General features: G+C 40.1%; 1 protein-coding gene across 2 annotated transcripts in view; it reads right to left on the bottom strand.

The window, feature by feature from the left end:
• Positions 1-23,810, bottom strand: part of foxp4 (forkhead box P4) — a 167,479-nt gene that overhangs the window by 27,640 nt on the left and 116,029 nt on the right. The window contains exons 6-10 of one of the 2 annotated variants that reach the window (XM_088337790.1): positions 18,761-18,896; positions 13,769-13,976; positions 10,875-10,973; positions 7,062-7,160; positions 598-685 (exon numbers count right to left, since the gene is read on the bottom strand). In XM_088337790.1, coding sequence (XP_088193916.1) covers positions 598-685; positions 7,062-7,160; positions 10,875-10,973; positions 13,769-13,976; positions 18,761-18,896 — 630 coding nt within the window. Of the gene's footprint in view, positions 1-597; positions 686-7,061; positions 7,161-10,874; positions 10,974-13,768; positions 13,977-18,760; positions 18,900-23,810 lie in introns of both variants that reach the window. The other variant, XM_088337789.1, reaches the window with a different exon arrangement.

A 23,810-nucleotide genomic window follows, 5' to 3' on the forward strand; every position in this document is an offset into this window, starting at 1 on the left:
CTGGGTCTAAAACGGAATCCACCCAATAGCCGGGCCATTTTGACCCATTTTTCTAGGTTGTTTAACATAAAACCACTCAATTGTTTTGATTCTCCTGAACAAAACAACCCAGATTGTTTAGTACAAAGTGAACTCATGTTGATACTCTTTTTTTGCGAATACACATACACATACACAAGCAAAAGATGTCAAACTGAGTGTGTTTTCTTCAAAACAACACAGGAAGTTGAGTCAAATCAACCCAATGTTAGAGTTGGTCCATTTTTAACCCAAGTGTCTTTAGAGTGCAGGGTGCTGCCATTTTACCACCTGACTAAAAAGTGACATCATGCTGCTTTTTGAGTTTTCCAACTCTTTTGAGCTTGATGGTTTTGAGGGATTACCTCATGTGTGGTCCATTTTCCTCATGTTGAGATTTTTTAGTTTTTCCGTGCACTCATGTAGGTTTTAGATCAGGGGATGGTGTCATAATAGTCTAATAGTCTGTGGTTTGCAATAATCTGTGCAGCCCTTTGAGACTCTTTGTGATTAAGGGCGTCACAAATAAACATGACTTGACTTTACTTGACTTGAGTGGGGCACGTCAAAGAAACCAACCTGTATCTCTAGTTGCTGGACCACCTGCATCTGGACTCGGCACTGGGCGGTGCTGCGGTCGTCCAGGGCATGCTCGTTGTTCAAGTGCCTGAGGAGGGAAGGGTGGATTTTGAGTCGTTTTTGTCATTGGGGGACAAATCTAATATCACCCAGAGTGACCCGGTCAAAAACTGAGGTGTGACTGTACACCCTAATCTGTTATTTCAGTAGCACATGAAAAAACATTCCTAGACTAGCCTTTTCCCATCATGGAACCTCCCATCTTGATGACTAGAATGTATTTCTCTCGTCTCCTGATATCTAGCATGAAAAAATTGAAGCGGTTGCAAAATGATGCAGCGAGACTTTTGACTAGGACCACCTAGAAATGTTAAAAGAGCCATGTTAGACCAACAAAAAACTACAACATATGCCTGGAGCCGCGAGAAATTAAAAACGTTGTATAAGCCTTATAAGGAAGGCAACACATACTGTATATATACTGTGTCATGTAAACGATATCTATATTAATCGCAAGACCTTAAGAATGTTAATATCATGTTTTGCTCCCACAGAACCAATATCATTTTCAATGATCAAACATTTCATAACAAGAGATCGCCAAAGAGCCACATGATGCCCCGGAGCCGCCCCTGGACTAGGTCAAGAGAGATGCTTATATTACCCCAAATTTAGCTCACCTGCACTGCGTCCAGGTCTGTTGCTAACATACAAAGGTTTGCAAGGACTTGCCCCTTCCTTCTGATTTGATTGCGCCCTATGATCCTGCTCTGAGCCTCTGCTCGGAAAATGCTGGTCTACTAGTGGTTCCAAGAGCCAGGAAGAAATCTGCAGATTCGAGAGTGCTCTCCATTCGGCCCCCGGTGCTGTTGAATGTCCTGGCCACTAAATAAAGATCTGCAACTTTGTGTAAATGTTTAAATCCAGATTTAGATTGAAGGGGGTTAGCCCACCCCGAATTTAGAACTTGTTACATTGGCCAAGATTTCAAGACGGGAAGTTCACCATTGCAGCCAATTGGACTTTTTGCACAATTTCAGTTATTAATTCTGTTTATTGTTGGTCTGAGGTCTAAATCTAGTGGAAGCTAAAGCTCTTGTTGGTGATAGGAATGAGTGGAGAGGTGTTGTAAAAGGATAGTGGGATATTTGGACGTGTTCTAAGGGATGGGCAGGGCACCTGTATGATGCGGCAGGGGTAAACCAGCGAAAGCTGCCGGTCCCTGCTGTTGAACGGAAGAGTGTGTTGTGTCACCCTGATCTGAGTAACATGGCCGCTTTCTTGTGTCCCGTTTTATCTGGAGGGACGAAAGCATGACCGACTTGGGTGCCGAGGTTGGCCAACTTGTTTGGGTGTTTGGGCATTTGGGTTGGCCATAGTCCAAACATTTTTGTGTGTGTTTTTTTGCTATTTTTTCCCTTTTTTATTTTCTTTGTTGTTGTATGTGTTTGTCTTACTGTCGGTCACCCCTCTTGAGGGATATGACCAAGGTAGATAGATAGATTGCTGGTGTTGACGGTGTACTTTGTATAGGGTTCGGATCAGGGCGTGTTGTATTGGGGGTTTGAGACAGTTTCTGATTAAAGGCTAGTCAGCACGATCACATTCGCTCAATCGTCCCCAAAAAGTCCCACCTCTTTATTTTGTCTGCCTAAAAATGCGACAGCTGTTTCGTTTGCGTGCGCGCCGAAGCGGTCGGCGTTCCAGAACCGGCACCTGGTCGTGAGCTCACGCCTTATGTACCAAACCGGGGCTTATCTTCTCCCTGTTTGTTTGCGGCGCTGTGGGAGGAACCGGGACCTTCTGATCTTTCCCAGCGTGCCCCTCCCTGTCTGGTTTCCTCCATCCCTTTCTCCCTTCTCTCATCGCCAAGGTTATTGGCAGGTTGCTGAGGCCCGCCCGCCGCCTGTTTGTGCCAGCGCGTATCCGTAAAGTGCGTGCGCGCGTCTGAGGGGACTTTTAGTTTTCGGGTCTCGAAGCGCCTGAGACTTCTCACCGTTTTTGGGCAGGCGCGACGTGCACGTGAAAGCGCACGTGCGACTTCGGAAAAAGTTGGGCAATATGGGAGCGAGGCTCCAAATGAAAGGAAAACAATGATGTCACGGCGTGGCTAATCCGTGGCTCGACACAAGTGCACGATAATAATAACAAAAAACATGATCTCACTTCTCTCCCCCCTGTTTGACTCTTCCGTCCATTCTCTCCCCCCCTCACCCTCTCACGGCCCTCTAAATGCCGATGATTCACTCTCGGCCCGAAAACTAACAAACTCCAGTTTGTGGAAAGGACATAAACAGTAGCAGCTTTTCGTTTTGGATGGCTCTGTTTATTCCATCCAGTTACTGGAAACCACATCAGATACGACCGCAGCTAGCACTGCCCAAAAAACAAAAGAAACAAAAACATAACCTAGATTGAGGCAAAAAAAGGACCAACCCAACGACATGGTTATTAAGCCTACAGAATGGGTGCAACCTACAAAACAACCCTGACAGTTTGAATGGAGTTTAACAATACAAAGAGTTGGATCAAGTCTTCTTTTTTTTTTTGGCACTCAAAAAACTAAACACAGTTGGCTGAAAATGAACCCAAATTGGACCCAAAAAGGATCAACATGGTTTTTCTTTGGACTCCCCTAAAAATTGAGTACAACCCTAAAAACAACCCCATCATCCGGAATGGTGTTAAATTCCTCACAAAATTAGTCACGGTATTTTTGTGTTTTTTTTCAGGGAAAAAAACTCCATGCTGATTAATAACCCAAATAAGATAAAAAAGGGACCAAACCAACTACACAGTATCAAGCCTAAAAATGGGTGTAACCTACAAAACAACCCTGACAGTTTGAAGGGAGTTTAATTACCCAAAGAGTTAAAATCGGGTATTCTTTGTTTGCACTCATAAAAGAGTTGGCCAAAAAAATACTCCAAATTGGGACAAATACAATGACCAACCCGACTACATTTAACCTAAAAGTTGAGCGTTACCCACACAACAACCTCCGGATTTTAGGAGTTCAAAAACACAAAAAGGTGGTCAGGTAGTTTTTTGCATTTAAAAAATAAAATAAAAAATGTTGGATGGGTTTTCGGGGTGCAAGAAATATTCCATGCTCTTCCTCCGGAGCCTCTAGGGGGGTCAACGACAAAGGCCGTCTGGAAGTGGGCACGGTGAGTCAGCGCCTGCTTTTTCTCATCTCTGGCTCTCTGGATCTTGCTTACTTTCACTCAAAGACAGACTCAAAGACGGCCTCAAAGACCCCCTTATCTCCCTCCCTCCCGATTCCGCCCGAGGCGACGCGAAAGCAGACGGCAAACAAGAGCTCTCCCCTGCAAACTTTTCCCAGCTTTGATGTGCTTGTCCCGTGCTATCGACGTCAAGCTAACGCTCCTTTCGTCACCTCGGCTAACGAAGCCTGCGTTGATTTCGAAAACGAGCTAACACGCTGCCGTTAGCGGTCGCTATATGGAAAGCAGGGCCCTGTTCTCATTTCATTTCGTTTATTTCCTTATTTTATTTCTGAGTTACAATGAGTCACATTTAAAGGGACCGTGTGTAATATTAAGGGCCTGCGTTTGGTATAAAAACAACTAGACAAAAAATACATGACCTATCATACCAAAGTCAAGAATTTTTTATTTCCTTTACACAGTGAAATACCTACCTAGAAGTCCCCACCATGTCTGCCTGGCATCTTGCTGCTACACTGTGCTCATTTGGCACTGGTTTTCGCCACATTCAATATTATTTACAAATGAATAAAACCAAATAAATAAACGGTATAAATTGTATTATTTTGTTTTTCTTTAATACCTTTCTTTAATTTACCCTTTTTAAAAAATGGTTTATGATAAACGACATTTTAAGCCTAAACGAAAAATCTGAAAAACTATTTTTGTGAGATGCGAGGGGCAGTGCAATTTCAGAAACCAATTTGGTTTTGTATTTTATTCATTTGTGTTTACACAAATAAAACCTGACTTGACTGTGTAACTGCATTCAAATCCAACACAAATAAACCTGTTTTGAATTAAAATACTTTGGGAAAAAAACAAATTAATTATAGGAACATAATGAGTTTAGAATGTAGTTTAAAATAAAACACACAGTATAATAAGACTTGTAAAAGAAAATAATGTCACAAAATTAATTAAATTAAGTACATTAAATAATTGAACATATAGAAAAACATAATTACATTGGGTCAAATTAAAATTAATTACCAAAAAACAAATACATGAAATATAAAATGTACTTTAAAAGGAAATAAATAATAGAAAATCAAAGAAAAATATTTTTTTTTAAGAACTAAACAAATTAAATGCATTCAATTATTTTAATATGTAGAAAAAAATACATTGGATTGAATTACAATTAATTACTAAAAAAACAAATGAATGAAATATAAAATGTACTTTAAAGGAAAATCATATAAAATATAAGAAAAATATATTTTTTTAAAAACTGAAATTAAGTGCATTCAATTATTTTAATATGTAGAAATGTAGTTTAAAATAAAATGAAAATAAAGTAAATTTGGTAAAAAAAAAAAAAAGTTCATCAAATAAATTGAATCTATAGACAGAAATACATCAGGTCAATTTAAGATTAAATACAAAAAAATAAAACAAAAATACAATTTAGAATATACTTCAAAATTAAATATAAAATAAAACTTATGATAACAGGAAAATTAAACAACATAAAAAAATAAAAACATAATATTGGGTTATATCTGGTCACATGAAATGAAATGGAATAAAATGCACCCCCCCTTTTACTTTTGCAAATAACAGAAATAAAAGCGTTCTAATGTGGCGGGGGGCTACAGGAAGTGGTGCCTTGCGCCTGTCAGGAAGTTTGTACGTGTGGAAGCCAGACTGGCCTTCCTCCATTAACTTGCTGTTGCCTCATAACAAGAACAAAAAAAAACCTAAAGAAAATAGTGCACAGGAAGGGCTGCAACGCGACCCTCACCAGGAACTTTGGCCAGAGTTGTGGAAATGCCGGGACCCTTCTGAGTCACGTTCAGGGAAAAAAAATAGGAAAACAAAATCGATACCACAATGCATTCTAGACTTGCTGACTTCACTAAAACGGTCGATCGAAAATATTCAGATTAGAATTAGATATCGCCATCATGCGAAAAAACATCCCCTCGTTGGTTCATTTCAGCAGTAGCTATTAAATGTAACATTGCTTTCGTGCAAATAAAAGAATACTCTGAAAATATATAAATTATAAAAATATCTTAAAATTAATTCATCCTGGAAGGGGGATGACCTCATATGCGGTCCCTTCTCAAGGTTTCTTCATTTTCCTAATGTTGAGGTTTTTGAGTTTTCCCTTGCCCTCATGTAGGTTTTAGATCAGGGGATGCTGTCATAGTAGTTTGCAATAGTCTGTAGTCTGTGTAGCACTTTGAGGCGCCTTGTGATTAAGGGCTTCACAAAAAAAAAAAACAGGACTTGACTTGAGGTTTTTGAGGTTTCCCTTACCCTCATGTAGGTTTTAGATCAGGGGATGGTGTCATAGTAGTTTGCAATAGTCTGTGCAGCCCTTTGAGGCTCCTTGTGATTAAGGGCGTCACAAATAAACATGACTTGACTTGAGGTTTTCTTGCCCTTGTGTAGGTTTTAGATCAGGGTGTAATAATAGTCTGGTTTGCAATAATCTGTGGTCTGTGCAGCCCTTTGAGACTTTTTGTGATTAAGGGCGTCACAAATAAACATGACTTGACTTGACTAATTTGGGGGGGAATAATAGTATTAGCTATTTGAGGAAAGAAAACAATTGGGATAGTAGATTTCCAATGACTACAATCATTAATAAAAACTATAAAAATACAGAAAATAAAAACTAAATGGGTTCTATTTTTAGTTTTTAAAACATAAGGAAATATGTACTATCTAGCTTACTCCTGCAATATTTTACTCTCCTTTTTATTAGCTTCCCTCGCAAGACACTAAAGTTCAGCTTTGACCAACTCCAGCTTTTTGTTCTCTTCAGCCGCTGCGGGCGTTTCCTTCTGGCTTCCAAAGTGTGTCTCAATCAAATGCATATGGTTTTGCTCCGTTCTAAGCCGCAACAACCTCTATAGGTGAATTATCGCACACTGTCAAGGGTTAAGGTTAAGGGAGTCAAATTTAGTGGCCAAGCAATACCCCAAAAAAAATTAAATTAAATCTCCATGCTAATCTTGGAAAACGTTCTTGGATCAAATGGCGTATTTCCTTTTCCGCGGTATCGTCGGCGAAAGCGCGAGGTGACTGAAGAGTCATGAAACGGAAGGTGATGCAAGCGAGGGTAAAATGGAGCCACCGGGAGGCGCTAAAACACATCAATGACTTCCTCCATCAGACGATGTGACATGTTAGCACTCTTTTAAAACCACATTCTTTTGATGCAGTGTGAACTTGAGTTTCACGGTTTTTTAATAGGAAAAAAAAAAAGTAGGAACTTACTTGATGAACTGTCCCATGTCCTCGCAGAGCGCTTCGCAGCCGGGCCACTTGCATTCACCGTGGCCGTAGAGGGGATGCGTGCCGGCGTGCTCTTCGTGACTGAGGGTGGCAAAAACAACAAAAAACGGGCGAATGAGACCCCAAAATGAACTATATTATATTTCTACGACCATAAGGTGTAATAGGAAAGCTTAATGCAGTTGAGAACATGGTTGGATCGCTTTTTTTCGGCCACTTTTTACCACGGAGGAGGACTTCTTGAGGCACATCTTCCAAAAGTAAGTTAGACTTAACTTTATTTCTCTTAGCATATTATTTTATGAAATGTTTATTTTTGAGTACAAAACAATAAAGGTGACTTATACAAGCATTAAAGATACTTCTATAAACCTTGAACATGCAAAGTATAGCTTTGAAGCAACTTACGAACAAATTCAACTTAGAACGTTTGTCTTGTTCGTAGGTTGGGCAGCGTCTGTAGAGTGGTAGTTCTACGTACAAGCCCAATTCCACCCAGGATCGTGTAACGAGCACATTTTACCAATTCAGGGTTCCTACTGCTTAAAGCAAGTTAAACTAAAGACTTTTTGAACGCCTTTCAAATCTAAATAGAAGAACAAGACGACAAAAAGAAACCCAACACAAAATTGAAACCAAAAGAATAAACGCCTGAATTAGAGGCAATTGTAACACTTTTTTATTTTATTCTTTTCAAAAAATCCCATTTAGGTCTAGTTGAACATTTTCCAATTGAAAATCATTGCACTCTCCAAAGTTTTAGTCAACAAAAACGAAAAACAAAAAAGTTGTTTACAGTACATCATGGATCCTCAGTCAAAACTGGTAGATAACTATAAAACCTGAAAAAGTCCTCCTCTACATTCATGAAGCATTTTTATCATGATGCATGATAAATGACTTTTTTTTTTTTCAAAAAATGTTCTAGTTCAAACGAGTATAAATCTTCTTGTGTTCACTTCTGAAATTGGGTTGAAGACATTCTAATGACGATTGAGGCCTTATTTTTAGAATGATGTATTCAATGCCTTTTAAGACTGCAAAAACCTGCAGAACCCTGGAAAGTAATAACTTATTTTTTTTCCTCACTTTCGTTAACCCTTTAAGCTGGACTCACAACACTTTCCACTCGTCTTCAAAAAGAAACATTTCCAAGGAGATTTTTCTCATTAAAACCCTATTGTGTAATATTTGACCACTAGATGGCACTGTGTTGTCTGGTACGAGCAGAGGCCAGAGATACACGGCACAGCGTGGTGGGAGATGCCAGACAGACATGGCGCCGGATTCCACGGTGTAAAAGAAATCCAAATTGTTTTAACATTGGTATGAGAGTTGATGTATTTTGGACTAGTATTCAAATCATATTTTGTTTTTTTTACTAGATGAAAGTTTTTTGTACCACTAAGGGGAACTAAATATGACACACGGTCTCTTTAAAGAGAGCTGTGGCATGAACTTTTTTTTTTCGGCTTTGTGATCGGCACTCGCTGCTTTCTGATTGTATTCTTTGGCTTGATTACCCACACAAACACGGCGCTTGTAGTCTTCGATCATTTCTCGCTTCGTTTCAATTGTCACCATTTTTTCTCTGACACGTAAATGCCGGGAATTGAACCTGCGACCGCTTGATCCCAAGACGAGCGCTTTACTTCCTGAGCAACTGCTGCCCTACTGACGCGTTACTATTTAGCTTTTCAGATCTCATTGCACAAAAAGTAATTGTAACCGTTGAAGGTTACAGAAGCTCTGCTAAAAATGGGCTCCTCCTCTGCTGTCTTTCGGGTCTGGGCTAAACCTTCTGAGGCAAAACATTAACATGTGCGTGGAAATCAACATCTTGAGGTGGTCTAACGAAAACCATTTGTTTTTCACATGGAAACACGTCTTCTTTTTTTCTCGGTGTTCGGCCTCTTCGGGATTTCGTGGCTCGCTGTGTGCGCGTTGGCTGCGGTTGAGTCAACTCAGAAGCCGATCAGACGGCAGCCGTGACAAACTGCTGGCAACCGCATTTTTCCTGCACGTCGGCGTTAGCTTAGCGCGCTAGGACGCATCTGGACTACTCGATCAAAAAATGTTAGGGTTTAAAAAGAAACAGTGGATGCTTGTTTGAATTACATATACTAGATTACACATTGGAACCAATGAACAGACCTTTTTACAGGCTTAAGCATTCAACATAAAAGTACTCAGTGACTCACAAATTGAAAAATATCCCGCGATCCATTATCTCAAATTGCATATTCAGGATTCATATGCCTTTTTCATGACCACATTCAAGCACTTTTAAGTACTTTCAAAGCCAATTTTACAATTTTTCCAGTACCATTAAAAGAAGAAATCCAGCACCGATCAAAATAACAGTTTTGTAAACCTTAGATTCAAACCCCAACCCTAACCTTAGGTTGGAACCCTAAAATCAGTTTAAAACCCTAACTTACAGTTTCTAACCCTAACCCTACACATAACCCTAGCTGTAACCCATGCCCTAACCCAGTTTTAGACCACAACTCTCGCTTTAAACCTAGAACCCTAACACAGCGCTTAAGCTCTAGTTCCTAACCCTAAACCTTCACCTAACTCTACCTGTAACACTAACCCCAACCCCATTGAGACCCTAAATTAAAAAACCCCTTGACTGCAAAAAAATTAGGTTAAGTGATTTCGGGTCACACCGGAACCTGATTGACCTGATGTTAGTAGTAGATGGGTGAATATTGATCGAATCAAGATTGTAATTTTGTTTTGAACTACAACAAAAACGGGATATCTTTGCCATATCATCCACTATTACTTAGTTAACTGAAGACCACGGGATACCTTGTTGGTCTTCTTCTGTAAACTATGTTATTAGGGCTGTTGCAAGTAGGACATATTCATCAAATCGCGGATATTTTTCTTATTCGTGAATATTTTTCACAGCTACGAGTACCGTCTTGTTTTCTCTCTACCTGCCTTAGCGACCACTCCTGACTGAAATGAATAGAATAGAATTTTGGAAAGCTGTAAAGCCTAAAATACAGAGGAAGCGGTCTGCAAACATTGTCTCGAGAAGATGCCAGTGAAAGGAGCAAAAACAAGAGGCATTTGGAGTCGGGGCATCTGGTACAATTCACCGAGCGAGTCGGCAAAGGAAGAATGGCAAACAATCCAGGGGTCGCAGTTTGTCAATTGGATATATGTGGAGTTTACGCACCAGTGCTACAATTGTTTTGAGAAAAGAAACAGAATTCAGAAGTCAAGTCCCATTTATTTGTGACGGCCTTCATCACAAAATGTCTCGCAGGTTAGAATGACACCATCCCCTGATCTGAAACCAACAGGAGGACAAGGAAAACCTCAAAACCTTCAACATGAGGAAAATAAGAAACCTTGAGAAGGGGCCACACAAGTGGTAATTCCTTTTCCATGATGACCAGGGTGCAATAGATTTAACATTGGGTTCTCCTGATCTGAAACCAACATGCGGGCAAGGAAAAACTCAAAACCTCAGCACGAGAAGAATAAGAAACCTTGAGAAAGTACCTTATATTGCCGAGGGAAAAAAAAATTGACAATATATTCGTAAATCGTAATTATTTGTGTGACAATTAACGGTCTCCAAAAGTTCCCAATTGTCGTTACCAAATTTGAAAAAAAAAACAAAAAAAACAAAAAAAAAACTAATCTCTGGTATCTTATTTTGTGTCTACGTTTCTGGGTTCTGCTCACACCAGTACCTGATAGCAGACCCGCTATATTGACCCAGATTGGTTCATTTTCCAGCGGATTTTGTGAGTTGTGTGCATTACTCACTGGCTGCTGGGAGGTTGGCTGCTTTTGGAGTAAGGGGAGGCATGGTCATCGCCAATGTCTGCCTTGCTGAAGGAGGATATCCACTCAAACAGTCGAGCTCTTCACAAGAGGAAAGGAGAAGCACGTGAGAAGTTGGAACAGTGCCTCATTTACCAAAAAATACAGTTGATAAGCTTGGAAATGCCGTTTTTATACGCATGGGATATTGAACAAACTTTTACAGCATAAAAAAAATACTTCTTTTTTTTTCAAATTTAAGCTTGTGTGAAGTTGTTTGCTATATGATGAGAAAATCTCCTTCCAACCCACTCGACCTGAGTCAACCAAGTATTCTTTCGTTTCCAGACAACATATCCGGTTTCCATCTGGGTATCCGATCTACTTTTGTCACGGCTCACTTAACACTACAGAAGTGTTTTTCACGGTGGACAAAAAATGTGAGTCACAGACCCGTTTTTAGTGGGTCTTAGGCCTTTGCAAACTAATACTAAGAAAAAAACATGACTGAGGGTGATAAGTTCAAAGGAGATTGCCTAGGATGCCAGTTTGTTATTTTGACTATCGTACGTCACAGTTGATTCATTATTTTGACCATCATGTATCTTTGGATCATTGCCACTATTAGTCAATTATGTTCCTGTTCTTTGACCTCCCCACCCTTTGAGGAGGATCTGCTTTTCTAACCAAGGAGATATTATAAAAAGAAAGGGCTCAGGGGAGGGCTTTTAGAATAGGTTGGACTTTCTTATTGTGAGAATTCTCTTCCTTATTATTTACATGTTTAGAATCCATTGAAGTCTTCTCTCCCTGTTTTGAGTGTCTACTAAACCTCAAATGTACTTTTAAAACATTGGGTTCGGTAGGCCATAGTTTGCTGACCCCTTTGTTTAAAAATGCACTGGAAATGGATCAAACTAGAATTTAGATTAAAACCGAGAGCACCATCTCAACGAGGAAAAATGAGGAATGTTTGATTTGTTTTTCCTTTCGATTCGAAAGGTTACATAGAAAATGCACATTTAGTACTTGGGCGTAGTAGACTAGTGAAGCTTCTTAGTATTTGGTCGCTCTATTACTTCTGACAATTTTTCTATATGCTATTAGCACAAGCTCGAGAGCATCGCGGCAGTCCGGATGGAACTCCGGCTACACTGGCTATCAAATGACTTTTCACTTTGGTGCGGCTAGCGCTTTGCGCCAAGGACGCCTCGCGGGCAGGATATTGAAATCTAGAAAAGACCTGGGGTCGTATAGCGGGAGGACGCCAACGCCACTTTCCAAAGCGCTCTCATTTGCAGGGAAGGTAAAGCGCAATAATCGCCGTGTCGTGAAATGAATAGCACTTTGACGCCGTCCGTCAAAAGACAGATTTATTACCTCGGCTTGATGTATAATGGCCATGTCGAGATTATTATAATAAATATACAGTGTTCCGTTGGCAGAGGGTTTTACTCATTTCTTGAATACGTTTTGTTCACTCTGTTCAAGTCCAAAGAAAATATTTAGTGGGCTTTTAGAACAGGTTGGAATTTATTACCTGAAGTTGCTCTCTCCTCTATTTCAAGTTTAAAATCCATTGATGTCTTTTCTCCTTATTTTGAATGTGTGCTAAACTATAAACCTAACAGTTGTAATATAATAAATGCTAGCTTTAATGGTTATTTTTATTGTTTTAGATTATTTTCGATGAAAATAATACTTAAAACGAGAAAATGTATCAACTTATCACAACATTAAATGGATTTTAGGGATTATTTTTTGAGTTTCGTTTTTTTTTTTAACTTGTTTTAAATGTAGGAAAATAATCCTTCAAATGAGAACATGAATCAATGAATCCTGACATATAAGATCATTTTGCAAATCTTAAAAAAAGATATTCAGTTTATCTATATCTATATCTTATATATATTCCAAATGTGAAAATATATTACCACAAATAATTGTAAAATCGGAACAAAAAATACTTGAGATGAGAAAATTTTCCAAATTATTTTGTTAATTTTAAGGACAAATATTTACGGAAACAAAACCCAATATTTGAAATAGGAAAAATAATCTGCCAGCAGAATAAGAATATTTGCATCTCCCATTCCCCAAAACCCCCAAAAGATTGCATGAATAATATTTCAAAGGATTTTTTTCATTTTAAGTATGGTTTTGCCACCCCCCTAAAATAAATCTAAATACGCAAAAAAAAATAATCAAATAGGTAATTAAAAATAAAGCAAGTATAAGATAAATATTTTACAGAAAATGTATAAAACAGGATAAATGATTGGCCAAGAAACTAATATTTAAAATGAGACGATTTGTTGAATAATTTTAAGAATTATATGACAGTTTCACCCCCCCCCCCCCCCCCCCCCGCAAAAAAAAAAAAAAACATCTGCCGGAAACTAGAAGATCTTACACGATTTTCAAAAAATAAAAGGAAAATAGGAGTTATTAGAAATCACCAGAGGCAAAATAATATTTTCTGTCAAGGTTTTTGCTGAGTAGTTAACACATCCTAACTAATAAGATAACAGAACTTTATGAGTGGCACTGCACGATTATTATGTATATATTCAAAATCATTTAAAGAAAGTATTTTCAGAAAAAAATGAAACAGTAATACGGAACAACTTGCAGTTTAAGAATTAATAATAACATATAAATTGTAACCTAAATAACAAATCTCGTATAACCCCGATATGTACATGATTTATTATGAATTGCTATTTATACCCATGCATTTTCTGCACCGCTTATCCTCAGTAGGGTCACGGGGGGTGCTGGAGCCCAATACTACATAACTCGTTTTGACTTTTCTTAGTCAGGCCGCCTCGCATTTATTGACTTCATTCATCTGAATGATCCGATCCCAATATTGGGTCCTTGGCGGGTGGGCATACCTGTCTCTCTTTGGGGTGTGGCTCTGCCCGTTGTGCAGGGCGTGCATGGGCATGTGTGCGCCGGGCGCTTTGGGGAAAGCTGAGGTAGAATTGGCGCTATTGGTGCTCAAGTCGAGGCCCTCGGCTTGCTTGAAGGCCTCCTCGCCGCCGCCGCTCGGCACACCCGACACCTCCTTCCACAGCTGCTGGAGGTCCGACGGGCACATGGCTGCACCGATAAGCAAAATGTTTGTACAAAAACAGTTGGAATATTTGATGTATAAAATTTGAAGGCACATAGTATAAATGAAAGAGAAAGAGTCTTTTTAATGACAACTTATCCTACTTTCCAAAAAAACGTACAAATTTCAAACTTTTCATGCGTATGACAAGTTGTGGCTATCCGCAGTCTCCTTCCCTTCTGCATCCACCCATCGCTCCACTGTACCAGCTCAAATCACATGACACAAAAATTGCATAAAATGTCATTTTTCCTGAAAAACCCACAATGGTCTCTACTTAGACCACAGCGCCATCTGTAATGGACCCAAAGCTCTCGGGATCGGCAGCTGTAGGTCCAGAATTCTTGGGGGGTAACACGTCGGTTGTTATTTCTGCTCACATTCGACAGCAAAGCCAGACGTTCGGAATGCTTTAGCGTTTGCGACCTTGCAGCAGAACAAATATTATGTCTGCTCCGGCCGCGTTCTCGCCCGTCCCGCCAAAACAAAAGCTCTCACTGGTGAGGAATGAAGCCGCAATATTAGACGCCCAAGATTATTGATTGATGGAAACGCTCCGACTGGAAAAGCCTTTCCTCCTGTCGGGTTTTGTGAAAATACTTGTGAAAGTTTGGCAGCTGAAAAATAAATTGTAATTTACAAGACGAGATCAAACATTGTCCAACTATTGACTTGTTCAAATTTGAATACGAAAAAACATGACTGGCGGAATACATAGATGAAGAAAATGGGGTATGAGTGAAACGAGAGATTGGAAATAGTGCGTCTAGTTAACTTTGTGTTATTGTTGCTATTCTTATATCCTAACTGTTATTATTAATATCATTACAATTGTTGTTATATCATTGGTGTATTTGGTGGGGAAGATGAAGGGGTAGGTAACATAAGCATTTGTTTCTTACTACCCCTTTTTGAACACATTATGTAACGTTATTTTGTTGTTGAGTTGTTTTTGTTCTGTTTTTGTTTTGATGTTTGAATAAAGTTTTCATTCATTTTCATTCATTATAGCTAAACAATGACATGATTGAGTTAAATAATTGATAGAGGAAGCATACAAAACGATTAAAAGAGACAGTGTGTATTATTTATCATTTGCTAGTGGTGGAAAGAATACTTTAATCATTTAAATATACATTATTGATTTGAGTAATAAGCAAAAGTACATGAACTATAAAATAAAAATGCATTTTTTACTGCTTCTAGGTTCAGAAATTAGCATTGATTTTAAGTCAAATGAGGCTCACCTAAGGGGAGGTTACGTTTTTGTCGGGCATTTTAATATTGTTAAGGCAGTGCAGAAATGATGAAAAAACTAGGCATTTATGAGATTTGGGTACTTATACTTGTTGTAACATAAGTCAATCAAACATGACTGGGGCGAAAGCAGTTTCAGTACTACAATCACAGTGATTCATTCAAAATTGATTTATCCTGCATACGATAGTATTGTATAGTCTTTATTTATTCAGCCAGTATAAACCATAAATATGATATATACAAGAAATCATTTGACACGTGAACTCTCAATAATGATAATATAATAGGTGTAAAATAATAGAGTAATAAAGATATTGTAGTGTATAATACAAAGTAATTATATAGAAAAGTTTAAAAATTATTCTGGTAATTCTAATAGTTTTAACAATATTTCTCGTTGAACATGCGGATAGCGGAAGGGTAAAAACTCTATTTAAGACGTGTAGTCTTGCTCGTAACGGAGTGAAGACGGCGACCTGACGGCAGGTAATCAAAGTACCTGTGAGCAGTGTGACTGGGATCGTCTATAGTAAAGGGCAGTTAAGAATACAAGACATTTTTAAAAATAAGTAAAAGACCATTTCTACACAAATTATACCATTTTTGTCACTGAGACTCAAATGGCACCGAATAACATGCACGAGTAATCAGAAAATGAAAGGACTAGGCCAACCATTGCAATTGTATTACTAGCAGTTGGACTAAGACCATGATTGGATCATTGTGCACATAACTACTAGGGTGGTAGAGGCCCCATTTCCTGTGGTTTGTATTGGGCAAGTACAGCCTGGTGACGCCCATCCCTTTCCAGGCCAACATGTTTCCACATAGTCTTGAACCGGGGACTTTTCACATATTAGGCAAATGTGCTAACCAGTCAATACATTCAGTTCATTTTAAATTGGCGGTTAATCAAGATCGAGTCAATCAAGCCTGTGGTTTCATTGCGAAGGTACTTTTAGTTAGTGTATAAAAGGGAAAAGTATGAAGCACATTGTAAAGCACTTTGGGAGGTCTTCATTGACTTGAAAAGCACTATATAAAGACCATTTACCATTTACATTTACCCATACAGTACTTTCATTTGGTAAATAAAGGCTTGGGCCTGTAAAAAGGGTTTGTTCTTTGGTTTCAATGTATAATATTCAATTGTACAATAACTAAGAAAAATGAAGGGTTCTACATCATCGATTTTGGATTTGGGTCCAACATCGAGCCCTCTTGCAACACGAGTCTTTAGAAGACCCACTCCGGCCCCCTCTCCCTCATTTTGTGTGTTGTTGTTGCGTGTCGGTGTTTAATTATGCGCAGTTGTGTGTTTGCACGTTCGGCCGGTCGCAGGAATGCTAGGAAGAATGCTCGGCTTCACGCCTGGCCGAGCCGTCACAATGGCCGCCGGTGCTTTGCCGCTGCGGGGAAATTCCGGTCGGATTTGGGGAGATACCCGAGTCTGATCTCGGAAAACTCAAAGCACTTTCGGCGTTTGTTTTCTAAACTCCCAATAGATTTTTTTTTGTAACCTATTAAAGACGCGGGAGCTATACTGTATGTCTCTTTGGCCCCACCCACAAAATCAGGGCCGTTAATAGAATACTACAGTGACTGCATTTACATGCAAGGAATACTGTAATCCCTCGCTACTTTGTGTGTTTTGCGGCAAACCAATGCATCACAGGTTGAAAATTAGCTTCTGTTATCCCCGATCGCATGCTCCTGCAAGCAGGGGGCTGACAGAGCACACTCTTGTTGGGCCTGGCAGCTCCTTTTTGCTGCTCTGTCGACCAAAAACGAACTGCACTCGAGTGGCCGCGATCCTCTATCCTCAATCCTGCGTTGCTTTCAAAACAATTGCATTTCAAAATGAACAACAAAACAGCGTACCGACCATTCGGACATTTATAATTTCTGGGATTATATTTTTGAATAATGTTTGAACCGGTTTTCTTAGGTTGTGTGAAGTTTAATGATTTGTATTTTCAAAAAAATGCTATGAAAATAAAATAATAAGCTAAGATGTCATTGACGCCAAAGATCCTTTTGAACCATGATGATGCCATTGATGTCTACAGAGGTCAAAGATCCATTTCAGCTAGGATGCCATAGAAATATATTAACATCAAAGATACATTTTAGCTAGGATACCATTGAACAAGGGTCTCCAACATGGCGCCCGCAGACAGCTGAGGTGCCCCAGGACTGATATTCTCGTAAAATGACTAGTTTTAGTGGTTAACTGAGTCTATTTATCCCTACTCCCGACAAATAACCTTGTAATAACAGTAACAATATAGTAATAACAATCTATCTATCTACCTAGGTCATACCCCTCAAGAGGGGTGACCCACAGCAAGACAAACACATACAATAACAAAGAAAAGAAAAAGGGAAGTTGGTCATGCTTGCGTCCCTCCAGAAGAAACGGGACACAAGAAAGATGCCATGTCACTCGGGTCAGGGTGTCACAACACACTCTTTTGTTCAACAGCAGGGCCCGACAGCTTTTGCTGGTTTACCCCTGCCGCATCATACGGGTGCCCTGCCCATCCCTTAGAACGCGTCCTAACATCCCACTATCTTTTTGCAACACCTCTCCACTCATTCCTATCACCAACAAGAGCTCTAGCTTCCACTAGATTTAGACAAAGGCAAAGAATAACATAATACCTTGTCATTTTACAAATGCAGACCAAACCTGGTGCCCTTTGTGCTAAATGCTAACTAGATGTAGCTCTCGGCTTGAACAGGGTTGAAGAAACGATCGATTTTAGGAAGAACGGCTTCCACGGATGGGCATAAAAGTCAAAGAGCTGTTCGAACTAGGATATCATAGACAACTATTGACGTCAAAGACCCAATTTGTGCAGTTTGCTGTGTTTTACAGAAACGTGGCTCACGTCTAGCATCCCGGACGCTAACGTGGAGCTACTCGGAGTTATCCGGAGCTACCCTCAGCGCTGTTAGGTACAGAGACACAAAGCCTGCGGGAAGCGGAGAGGAGGCGGACTCTCTATCTACGTGAACACGAGGTGGGCGTAACCCTGGGCACAAAGATTTCCATCTGCTGCAAGGACGTCGGACTTTTGGCCTAGCGTGTGACGTCATCCACTCCGCTGTTGCTAAACTACAACACACCACCCCGAGGCCATCCTGTTAATCTGTTAATAACAAAAAGATACTGCTGGAAGTGTGAATTTCCATACGGGGATGAATAACGTATCTATCTATCTATCTATCAAATTAGGTAGGCTACCATAGACAGCTGTAAATGTCAAAGATCTACTTGAGCTAGGCTCCCATGGATGGAAAAGGTCTCTTTGAACTAGGCTGTCACGGACAGATATCAATGTCAAGTATCTCTTGTGACCTAGGCCTAGGTTTTCATGACTTTTCATGGGATGTGGTACCCTGAACGAGAACCTGGTTCCGTTGCATGTTTGAATGCATCCGTCAAGTCAAGTCCCATGTTTTTGTGACGCCCTAAACGACAAAACTAGGACAATTTGGAAGCTACCTTGCTGCAGGGACTGCATGGCGGCGGTGGGCTGCAGGGGCACCAGTCCTTGTCTCTGCAGGTTGAGGATGTGCTGCTGCTGAAGCTGTTGCATCTGGATCAGCTGCTGCTGGAAGGCCAACTGCTTGCTGCCAAGCTGCTTCCAAAAACAGGGAAAAGGGAAAAAAGGCAGTAAGCTTTACTGCAATTCTTCAGGAATTCGCAACCGGGTTATCGTGTCCCGAGCTTAATTTCTTTATGTTTTGCCGGTTACAATGTAGAATAAGACTTTCAGTGGTGCTAAAGGTAGGAGCAAGAAGATCACTTTAGAAATGAAATTTGCGATTAACACGAAATACAAAACCGGTGCTCGCAAAGAAATCGCAAATGAGCTTTTTTGTACTGTATTTATTGGCCATAGTTCCAAACCCATTCAGTGATGCTAAAGGTAGGAGCAAGAAGCAAACCATGGACACAAAGATTGCTATTATGAAGGAATAAGACACTTCTAAAGAGTTTGTGAGTGTTTTTTTTTTGCTCTGTATTTATTGGCTATAGGTCCCAAGACTTGCCAAAAGTCTAAAGATAGAAGGAAAAACATAACCATGGAGAATAAGCTTGTGATTATCACAAAAAAACAAAGAAGGCACATGCATTGTTTCCCCTGTCATGGAATATGAATGTAACACATCGCTGACAGGGACACTTAAAAAAGAAAAATATCATGTATTTAAAGTGTTTGATAAATATGTTAGTGTCTTGTATAGTACCAATGATTGATAGGTTGTGTATCTGCTGTTCCTCCCCTTCTGCATCCACCCACTATCTCCACCGTACCAGCTCAAGTCATGTAAAAGGTCAATCAAATGTCATTTTTTGGGTGAAAATTCGATTTAATCTTCCACACGTATATTACACATGAGTACTTACTATGTACTCATTTTTTATCTTAATGTTTTAACCTAGGGTCCAAGAGTTTTAGAAGGCATTAGCTAATTAGCATAGGATTCTTTCCCTCCACTATACGACAATATCACTTTGCCATCGATTCATGTCGAGTCCTTAGGATCTAAATTTCACGCGAGCGATAAATTAGCTCCCTCCCTTTTACGAGCCCGTAAATTCCGAGCGTAGAATCGCGGTCCAAAGCGATGTCGCCGTCATGAAAATGGCCGCCACGATAACGTGAAGAAGGTCACATGTGGCGAGTGTGTGCCCGCCGCTGATAAACGTTCTCTTTCCTGCTCTCTCAGGCTAAACTTGAGCCGTTTGAAGTCCCCGCGGGCCGACCTGAGAGACGAGCTTTATCTCGCAGATAACTTGGCTAGAGGGGAAAAGAAGAAGAAGAAAAAAAAACAAGCAGAGAGAGTCTTCGCTGGAAAGCTTTGAACGGAGAGGAAGGCCGAGGAGGTCGCTTCCTATCGGACGGGAGGAAACGTGCGACGGGTAAGTGGAAGGACGACGGGAAACCGGGAAAAAGAGTTTCACAACTCCACTATTTACACCAGGGGTTCGGGGGCCACGTGATAGAAAAGACTCTCACGGGGGGCCGGACCAGTAGATTAAGGAGAAAGAAAGAAATCAAATCTGCGATAGAGGGAAAAGGGGAAAGAGAAAGAACAAGCAAAAGTAAAAAGAAAAATCAAGAGAGAAAGGGAGAAAGAAAAATGAATAGAGTGGAAAATAGAGAGAGCAAGAGATTAGGAGATAAAGAAATAAAGATCGTGGAAAGGTAAAGAGACAAAGAGGGAGAGAGAAACAAAGAGAAAGAGAGGAACAAAAGAAAGACTGAGAGAAAGAGAGAGATAGAGAGAGAGAGCGAGAGAGAGACAATGACAGAGAAAGAGAAATAGAGCAAGAAAAAAGGTGTGAAAGAGAGAGAGAAGCAGGGAGAGAGAACAAGCAAGAGCAAGAGAAAGAGAAAAATCAAGAGGGAAAGAGAGAAAGAAAAATGAATAGAGAGTGGAAAATTGAGAGAGCAAGAGATTAGGAGACAAATAAAGAACATGAAAAGGGATGGAGAGAGAGAGAAACAGGAAAGAAAGAGGGAAAAAAAGAAAGACCGAGAGAGAGACAGAAAGAGAGAGAGAGATAGAGAGAGCAAGAGATAAGATGTGAAAGAGAGAGAAGCAGGGTGAGAGAGGAAAAACAATCAAGAGAAAGAGTAAAATCAAGACGGAAATAAAAAAGGGAGAAAGAAAAATGAATAGAGTGAAAAATAGAGAGCAAGAGATTAAAATAAAGAAAAAAACGTGAAAAGGAAAAGACAGACGAGAAAGAAAGAGAAACAAGAAAGAGAAAAAGAGGGAAAAAGACCGAGAGAGAGAGAGAAAGAGAAGTAGAGAGAGACAAAGACAGAGAAAGACAAATAGAGAGACCAAGAGATAAGGTGTGAAAGAGAAGCAGGGAGAGAGATGAAAAACAATAGGGAAAGAGATAAAGGGAGAAAGAAAAATGAATAGAGAGTGGAAAATAGAGAGCAAAGAGATTAGGAGATAAAGAACGTGGAAAGGGAAATGGAGACAAAGAGAAAGAGAGAAACAAGAAAGAGACAAAAAGAGGGAAAAAGACCGAGAGAAGAGAGAGAGAGAAAGAGAGAGAGAGCCAAAAGAGCCGGTTTTCGGGTGCGACGAGTAGGGGGCGGTGACGCTTCACATGACAACGCCATCGTGACTGAGAGCAGGCGCGTTGGCATCATTTTGAAACACTTTTTATTCTATTTATCCTTCATTTATCTAGAGAGTCAGTGTGCCGAGAAAAAAGGCAACAATTTCAAGCTTTTCCTGACCTTGAAAACTCAACATTTGAGCATTTTCAAGGATTTCAAGCGCCCGTACGAACCCTGTCGTGAAGTAGCGAGGGACGACAGTACATCCATTTCTTTGTTTTCCAATTGGACGCTGGCATTCGTCTTTTCCCACAAACTTCCTCCACTCCCTCTGCACCCCCCCTTCACATCTGTCCGTTTCGTTTGCCCCCCTTCGCCTACCCCGTTCTCTCCCGAGAGGCGTCCTTCTTTAAAGTGCACGTGGCGTAGCGCGCCGTTCGGTGTGCCTGCTGTTGTGTTGACGTTAGCTGCGGCCGAGCGTCCCGAGCTAGCGCCGTAACAGGCTGTCAACGTGATTTACGAGCACATCACGCGCCGGCTGACGAGCGCCGTGGACACCGGCCCTCAAAGACATCCCCTCCGCCGTGCTCGCAGTCACTTCATTAAGCCGACTCTTGACCGGTCTCGGAACGAAAGACTTCCGCCCGGCAGAGGAAGAAAAAAGAGGAGAAAACGGGGAAGGAGGAGGTAAAGTCGAAGCAGCTCCGGCACAAAAAATGCTCCACAGTCATTAGAGGTTTCCCGCTTACCGACTCGTCCGCTTGTAAGCCCCTTTTGGCTTGTATTGAGTGTTTTCAAAATTGATTTCTTCTTAGCCAAAATCCCCTGTGGTTAGTCCGTCTGCGAATCTCCGTGTATACAAGGCAAGCCTTTTTCGACCCTGAACCCCCGCCTGTCCCCTTTTTGCTCTCCCGTTTGTTTCCGGCTACAACCCGTTTTGATCCCATTCACGTCTGCTCTCCCGTCCCGGCTTACGACTCCTTTTTGTTCCCGACTACGTCTACTCTCTTGTTCTGGCTTACGACTCGCTTCCGACCCCGACGACGCCTTGCTCTTCCAGTCCCGGCTATCGACCCGTTTTTTTCCGTCCCTGACACTGCCATCGCACGCTACGGAAGATCCATTTCCGTGTTCGGAGCACAATCCGAGTACAAGACCGACTTGCTTCCCGCGCCCAGCGAACACCGGATCGTGGGCGCAACCCCTCCTCTCTCTTTCAATAAAACTTGTGGTAAACGTCACGCAAGTGGGTCCTGTTTCCGTTCTGGTCCTGACACGAGGTTGTTAATTTTCAGAAAAAAACTGCAATTAAACTGAAAAACTGAGAAAACTACAAACAAAAAAAAGTTGATTCTGAACAATCAAGAGTGCTGATCTTCAGATGAAGTGTAAAAAATACATTAAAAAATGTTCAAAATATTAAAGCCCCAGTGTGTAATATTTGACCACTAGACGGCACTGAGGGCCACTGCCACACAGCACAGCGTGGCAGCTGGATGCCGGACAAAGATGGCGCTGAATTACTGTGTAAAAGAAATAAAAATGTATCAACCTTTGATTTTTTTTTTAAACATAGATAGTTTTTTTTACACACCATCCCTTTAACAATAATTGTCTCTTAATTTTTGGAAAAACAGACAAAAATTGTGTTCAAATATTCAGAACAGTGTTTTTCACCCACTAGTGTGCCACGGTACAGGAATTATTTGTTGTACTGTGCCTTGGGGTACGATCCAATTTGTGTGCCTGTGCGGTCTAGCGGAAGCTATCTTTCATTTGGATTGACTTTTACCGGATATGGCGTCCACTGGTGGTGTGCCATGGAATTGTTTTCAACGAAAGAATTCCAGCTTGGCTCAAAAAAAAAGGAAAAACACAGATTTTGAATGAGCGAAGGTTCGTTTTGATGGAAAACAAATGATTAAAAACTATGTAAATACCTACAAAGATGTTCAAAATATTATAAAAAAGGCGATGAATTTCAAGCATTTATTAAAATATATTAACGAGACGTGAGGGTGTAATTTTCAGAAAAATATATTTAAAAAAAAACTTTTATTATTTTGTTTAAAGACAAATAATATTAAAAACTTGTGTTCCAAATATTAATACAAATTAATGGTGTTCATTTTCAGAAAAATTGAAAATAAAAAAAACCCTGAAAAAAGGGAAAAATAGTTAAATAGAAACCTGTTCCAAATATTAAAAAAACATTGAGGATGTTCATTTTTAGAAAAGCAATAAAAAAACTAACACTATTACTACTAAATAAATAAACACTAAAACACGTTCTAAAAATACTAGAAATATATGTTTCAAATATTAAATAAAAATGTAAAAAGAATTAAAAAAGGAGGATTGCAAAAAAACCCATATAAAACATAAATACAAATAACTCCAATTTTATGACCCTAAGAGAAGCCACAAAAACTGGATTATTTCCTCCTTAAGTTTGCGCAATAA

The sequence above is a fragment of the Urocampus carinirostris genome, chromosome 6 (genome assembly GCF_059441175.1).
Source record: "Urocampus carinirostris isolate Australia breed hairy pipefish chromosome 6, RoL_Ucar_1.0, whole genome shotgun sequence".
NCBI lineage: Eukaryota > Metazoa > Chordata > Actinopteri > Syngnathiformes > Syngnathidae > Urocampus > Urocampus carinirostris.